The 7,294-nt window shown below is 50.4% G+C and overlaps 1 protein-coding gene across 1 annotated transcript in view; it reads right to left on the reverse strand.

The window, feature by feature from the left end:
* Positions 1 to 6,084, reverse strand: part of PKMYT1 (protein kinase, membrane associated tyrosine/threonine 1) — a 9,736-nt gene extending 3,652 nt beyond the window's left edge. The window contains exons 1-2 of the mRNA XM_024759557.1: positions 5,912 to 6,084; positions 316 to 818 (exon numbers count right to left, since the gene is read on the reverse strand). Of these exons, the coding sequence (XP_024615325.1) occupies positions 316 to 666 (351 nt within the window). The 5' untranslated portion in view covers positions 667 to 818; positions 5,912 to 6,084. The remainder of the gene's footprint in view (positions 1 to 315; positions 819 to 5,911) is intronic.
* Positions 6,085 to 7,294: the final 1,210 nt, after the last annotated feature.

Here is a 7,294-nt window from a genome sequence, read left to right on the forward strand (position 1 = left end):
GGCCTTGTGGAGCTTGCCAAGACCCCCACACGGCTGGCACCAGGCAGGAGGAGGTGGCAGGTGGGAGCCATCGCAAGGCGTGCCAGGCTCTGGACAAGGGGAGAGTGTGTACTGAGGGGGCCTCAGAGGGGCCTGCATGTGGGGTTATGAGAAAGCGGCCAAGTCCAGCACTGAGGGGAGCCTGCCAGCCCAAGAGGTGGGCCGTCAGGGGAAAGGAGGGGAACAGGCTTCCCAGGACGCTGTCCCATCCCAGCCGGGGTGGCGAGGCGGCCGGGGGTTACCCCAGACAGGCCTGGGGAGCTGTCACTGACTCACCTTGAAGACCTCTCCATAAGAGCCGTGGCCCAGGCGGCCGAGCCTGTGGAAACTCTGCTGGAAGAAGGACTCTGGCCGGCTCGGGTCATACCCGGGGCTCTGCAGGGGCTCGGAGGCTCGGCCTTGGAACGACACCCGCCGGGGCTGGGGCTGGTGCCAGCCTGGGGTCCGAGGAGGGAAGAGGCGGCTGATGGGGATGCTGCCCTTGGCAGGGGGACGGGGTGGGAGGCTCCGACTGAGACCCCGAGACCTCTTGAGGGAGAAGCCAGGTTCTGCATGGCGGAAGTAGGCTGGGACCGGGACGGGGGTGCCACTCAGGGGTGGCGGGGTGCCCTCTTCGGGCACAGGCATGTCCAGCACAGGAGCCCCCAGAGTTCAGAACAGTGTGTCACTCAAAACAGCACCTGGTCCTATGGCCCCAAAGAGGCTGCAGAAGAGAGCCGAGTCTACGCCACACACACACACTCTGCTTTAGGCATGGAGGCGGTGGGCACAACAAGCACCTGGTGGGAAAAGGTATACAAATGTATGCACGCCTGCAGGTGGTCACCTGCACCTTGGGGGTTAGAGACACATAGACTGAAAACCACAGGGTCGTGTCCTGGAGGCTCCCACAGTCCAGCAGAGGTTAAACCAAGGCATGTTCTGGAGTCAGACCATACCTGTGTGCACATCTCTGCCTTGTTTGGCCCTAAAATATCCCACCTTGGGGAATTCCCTGGCGGTCCTGTGGTTAGGACTCGGCGCTTTCACTGCCATGACCCAGGATTCAATCCCTGGTTGGGGAACTAACATACCGCAAGCAGGGTGGCATGGCAAACAAACAAACAAACAAATAAATAAAACATGGCCAAAAAACTAAATAAATAAAACTTAAAAAGAAAAAATCCAGGGACTTCCCTGGTGGCACAATGGTTAAGATTCCACACTCCCAACGCAGGGGGCCCGGGTTCAATCGCTGGTCAGGGAACTAGATCCCACATGCATGCCGCAACTAAGAGTTTGCATGCCACAACTAAGGAGCCTGCTGGCTGCAACTAAGACCTGGTGCAACCAGAAAAAAAAAAAAATCCAACCTCTTCCAAGACTGTAAGGTAGAAATATTAACACAGGTCTGCTATCCTTTATCTCCAATTCCAAAGGAAAAAAGAAAGTCTAGGGCTTCCCTGGTGGCACAGTGCTTAAAAATCCACCTGCCAATGCAAGGGACATGGGTTCGATCCCTGGTCTGGGAAGATCCCACATGCTGCGGAGCAACTAAGCCCATGTGCCACAACTACTGAAGCCTGCGCACCTAGAGCCCATGCTCCACAAGAGAAGATGAATTTCAAATTTCTTTCTTGCTTCCTTTTTCGTAGTTAAGGTGCTAAAACTCAGTTAGTGGGGTTTCGCTTCCAGCTCCATGTAGCAGAGGCTAAATTTCAGCTGAGTGTAGCAGAGAGGCTGGGGGCTTCCTCGTTTCACCAGCCCCTACTCAGAGAGACAAGCACCGCTGTCCCTGTCCCCAGCTCCAGAGCTGTGGCTCAGGAGATTCTGCCCGGGGAGAGGCAGGTCGTGAAACAGAGAGCTCCAAAGCTCTTCCTGCAAAAATGTGACTTGATTAGAAGTAGAGTGTGAGAAGTTCAAGCCTAAAGGCCCTCTCAAAATCAGTGGAGGTTTTGGTACTAAGCAATTAGGAGGAGGCCAATACCTCCATTTGCACTACAAGTGAACCACAGGACAACTAGTTTACCAGAGAGAACTGGGGAAAGAGACAGCTAAGAAGAGGCTTCCTGAGGTTAGAACAAATCTTAAACACTGAACTCCAAAGCTACCCCTTTAGGAACTTCCCTGGTGGCACAGTGGTTAAGAATCTGCCTGCCAATACAGGGGACATGAGTTCGAGCCCTAGTCCGGGGAAGATCCCACATGTACCACAACTACTGAAGCCCATGCACCTAGAGCCTGTGCTCCACAACGAGAGAAGCCACGGCAATGAGAAGCCCAAGCACCACAACGAAGTGTAGCCCCCGCTCACCGCAGCTAGAGAAAGCCCACACACAGCAACAAAGACCCGACGCAGCCAAAAAAAAAAAAAAAGCTACCCCTTTAAAGCCCAAATTTGACTGGATCAGTCTATGGAGCAATTGATGTTCCAGGGCATTGTCAAAAACAACAGAGCAATCATCCAGCAATTGGTGGGGCCTGACAGCTGGGTATGATCAGGGAAAAGACAAACAGAGCCCCCCTAAAACCACTAGTGTCCCAGGGTGACTGTGCACATGCCCAAGGCTGGGCTCTCTGAGGAGCAAAGTCAAAGGCTTCACATTGTTTAGGAAAGAGACATCACTACAGTGGTCCAGCCAGTCACTAAACAAGCAAAAACAATCCCAAGCCCCCAGGCGTAGGGTGAGGAACCAATATTCACAGTTGCTACAACATATTATCTAAAATGTCAAAGAAAACTTACAAGATATGCAAAGACGCAGGAGAGTGTGACCCATACACAGGAAAAAAAACATACAGCAAAAACTCCCTGTAAGAGAGACCAGATGTCATATTTAACAGACAGACTTCACAGTACCACTATAAATATGTACAAAGAACCAAAGGAAACCACACTTGAAGAAGTAAAGGAAACACAATGACAACATCTCATTAAATAGAGAATATCAATAATGAGATAGAAATTATAAAAGAACCAAATGCATAGTTGAAAAGTACAATGTCACTGAAATGAAAAAATTCACTGGAGGGGTTCAACAATAGATTTGAACTGGCAGAAAAAATAATCAGTGAACTTGAAGATAGTTTGATAGAAATTATGCAATCTGAAATACAGACAAAGAAAAGGGAACCAAATCGCAGAGAAATGTTAGGACAGCATTAAGTGAATCAACATATGCATGATGGGTACACCAGAGGAGAGAAGAGAAGGAGCTGGAAAAGTATGGATTAAAACTTCCCAAATGTGATTTTAAAAATATTAACATAGCCAAGAAGCTCAATGAACTTCAAGTAGGATAAATGCAGAGATCCACACACAGACACACCATATTAAAACTGCTGAAAACCAAAAACAAGGGGAAAATCTTGAGAGGAGCAAGAGAAAATGACTCATCACTGACAACCCCCCCCCCACCCGTAAGATTAACTGTTAACTTCTCAAAAGAAACAATGGAGGCCAGAAGGAAGTGGGATGACATATTCAAGCACTAGGGGGAAAATTTGTCAACCAAGAATCCTATATCAAATGAAACTATCTTTCAAAAATAAATGCAAAAAAGAGGGCTTCCCTGGTGGCTCAGTGGTTGAGAGTCTGCCTGCCGATGCACGGGACGCGGGTTCGTGCCCTGGTCTGGGAAGATCCCACGTGCCGTGGAGCGGCTGGGCCCGTGAGCCATGGCCCCTGAGCCTGTGTGTCCGGAGCCTATGCTCCGCAACAGGAGAGGCCACAGCAGTGAGAGGCCCGCATACTGCAAAAAAAATAATAAAATAAATAAAGGCAAAAAAGAGATATTCCCAGATAAACAAAAACAGAAAGAATGCATTGCTAGCAGACCTGCTTTACAAGGAAAACTAAAGGAAGTTCTTCAAGCTGAAACCATGTGATCCCAAACAGTAATTCAAACATACATGAAAAAAAGAAAGAGCACCAGTAAAGGTAATTATGTAATATAAAAGACAGTATAAACGCATATTTTTCTCCTTTCTTCTTTTAACTGATTTAAAAAGCAACTGTATAAAACTATGTATGTAACTGTATTGTTGGGCATATAATATATAGAAATGTAATATACTTGCAAATAACAGCACAAAGATTTAAGTGTGTGGGAACAAAATTATATTGGACTAGAAAATGACACCAGATGGTAACTCAAACCCACAGGAACAAATGAAGAGAACCAGAAATGGTAAAAAAGAAGGTCAATGTAAAAAAATTATACATATACACTTGCTTTTCTTTCTTCCCCCAACTTCTTTAAGAAATTAAAGATGATCTAAATAAATGGAAAGGCATTATATGTTCATAGATCCAAAGACAATATAAATAAAGTGATAATACTCTCCAAATTGATCTACAGACTCAGCACAATCACTATCAGAATCCCAGGTAGCTTCTTTACAGAAATTGGCAAACTGATCCTAAAAATCATATGGAAATTAACAGGACCCAAAAGAGTCAAAACAATCAAAACAAAGTCGGAGGACTCACACTTCCCCATTTTAAAACTTACTACAAAGCGGGACTCCCCTGGTGGCGCAGTGGTTAAGAATCCGCCTACCAATGCAGGGGACACGGTTCGATCCCTGGTCCAGGAAGATCCCACATGCCGCAGAGTAACTAAGCCCGTGCACCACAACTACTGAGCCTGTGCTCTGGAGCCCACGTGCCACAACTACTGAAACCTGTGTGCCTAGAGCCCACGCTCCGCAACAACAGAATCCACTGCAGTGAGAAGCCTGCGCACCACAATGAAGAGTAGCCCCCCTGTCGCAACTAGAGAAAGCCCGCACACAGCAATGAAGACCCAACAAAGCCAAAAATAAATGAATAAAAATAAATAAATTAATTAATTAAAAAAAACTTACTACAAAGCTACAGTAATCAAAACAGTGTGGTACTCACATAAGGATAGACATGCAGATCAATGGAACAGAACTGAGAGTTCAGAAATAAACCCTCACATTTATAGTCAATTGATTTTGACAAGGGTGCCAGAACAATTGAGCAGAAATAAAACAGTCTTCTCAAAAAATGGTGCTGGGACAACTGGATATCTACATGCAAACCTCATTTAGCAGAAAAATCTGACCTGGCCTATTCTTCCCTCTAAGTGTAAAATAATCATATATTTCTTGACAGAAATATTAATGTGTTTGATTATGAAATGATGTCCCAGACCCATGAATGGATGGTGTTACATATAAATGTTACACGTACCCTATTAGCTTTCTAAAATGGGAGACATTTTGAATTCTGAAACACACCTGGCCTCAGGGGTTTGTGGACCTGTAATGCTAACTTCATGGAAGCCTTAGTCTAGTGTCTGGCATGCAGATCCCTCAGTAACTGTTATATAATAAATAATATATAATAAATAACACTCTGAGTAGTAATTGAAAGAACACACAAAATACAGTGGTCCCACAGGTGTAAGTGACTTTTGTATTGGAGCAAAGAGGGCTACTGTGTTGCTATAATGTTATAATTGAAAGAATAACAAGAGGAAAAAAGGAGAGAAGTCCAATTTTGAGAGGAGCCACTGTGTATCAAAAGATTCCATACTTAGCAGGGGGTGAGTCAGTGACTGAAACTGGAGGGAGCAGTCATCTGAAGGGTACTCTCCAGTGCCTAGGAAAGTGAGGCATGAGGGGAGGGACCCCACAGGGGCCTGCATGGGAAGACTCACCCTACAGCCTGTGGGTACCCTCCCTCTGCCTCTATGCATCTCAGGAATCCCATCCCAGAGTTTCTCAAAGTGAGGGACCAGGGTGTCAGGAACCCCTAGGGTGTTGGTTAGAAGTAGAGCCTCCGGGCCCAGCCATATCACATTCAGGGACATTGGGCACCTGCATCTTAAACCAATTCTCAGATCATCCCAATGTCACTTACGTTCTAGCACCATTGGCATGGCCAAACAGCTTTGGGGGTGGGATGGGGAGGGAGGAGAAGCAGGGGCTCCCGGTGAATCCAGGGTGGCCCTGAGCAGAAGCCAGGCCAGGATGAGCTCTGCAGCTTTCAGGGGCCTCACCCTCTCACTGGGCAGGACACATCTGCTGACCACGGTCTATCGCACTAGACTGTGAGTTCCTCCTGGTCAGGGCCACAGCTGATTCACCTCCGTGGGCGTGGGGAAACCCTGGCGAATAAAGTTGAGCAGACCAGCTGTCACGGGGGAAGGGCTGTAGATGGAAGGTCGGTGGGGCTTTTCCTGGGGAGGGACGAGTAAAGGGGGAGCAGTCGCTGTGGAAGGGGGCTCCCAGAAAAAGAGGGAGGCCGGGAAAGGAGGAGGGCAAGGACCGTCTAGGGGCAGGAGCCGCTAGAGGGGAAGTGGGCGGAGCCGCCCGCGGCAGGGCTGGCCCAGGGAGGGGTGGGGCTGTCGGAGAGGTGAGGAAGGAGGCGGGAGGGGTTGGGGGTGAGGCAGATCCGGGGAAGGGCTGTCAGGGGGCAAGGAGTTGCTCGCGAGGGAGGTAGAAGGGAGGAGAGGGCGATCCCGCCCGAGAACCTTCAGGGCCGGGTATGGGCTCACCTGGGGCGGGAGGGCGGGACGCAGCTCAGCAAGGTCCCAGATTCCGGGTCGGCGGAGGGCACAGGAGCCCTCGGAGCGGTCCGGGGTCTTCAGCCCACCGCTCCCCAAGCCAGGGCGGGAGGACTCTCCGGAGGGGGAACGGCCCGTGAACGCGCGCGGACACGGCTCGCGCCAAAAATTCCAAACCGGCCTCGAGGCCCCGCCCAGGAACGCCTCTTACCCCCGGTGCAGCCTGTCAGAGGCGCACAGCCTGCTGGGGCTCCGCCCCAACGTCCCTGCGTGCGCGCCTCCGACCCCGCCCCGCCGGCTCCGCGGCCGAGCGCTCTCACTGCGCAGGCGCGAAACCTTGTCTGTGCTGGCCCAGGTCGGGTGTGGCTATGCGGTGCCACCTAGAGGCTGAGGTGCCACGCTGGGTCTGAGCCTGCTCTTGGGTACTCCCGCCTGGTTCCCAGGACCCCGAACGACCTCCGGACGTCGACCGACCTCCAGACCCAGGTGCCGGCACCCACGGCCCTCGCTGGGCTGCCTTAGTTTTCGCATCTATAAAGGGAATGGTCACTGCGTTTCGCCCTGGAGGTGTAACCCCAAGAGGCGTAGCCCCAAGAGGCGGTCACTTGGGGCTGCACAGGAAGTCGCTGCCACCTCCGGGGTCCCGGCGAGGTGGAATGCCCTGGGCTCAGTGCTCCCTCCTCATGCCTGCCTTGCACCGTACTGGGGATGCGGTGGGGATCACACACACACACACA

Source organism: Neophocaena asiaeorientalis, unplaced genomic scaffold, assembly GCF_003031525.2.
Source record: "Neophocaena asiaeorientalis asiaeorientalis breed wild unplaced genomic scaffold, Neophocaena_asiaeorientalis_V1.1 scaffold254, whole genome shotgun sequence".
NCBI lineage: Eukaryota > Metazoa > Chordata > Mammalia > Artiodactyla > Phocoenidae > Neophocaena > Neophocaena asiaeorientalis.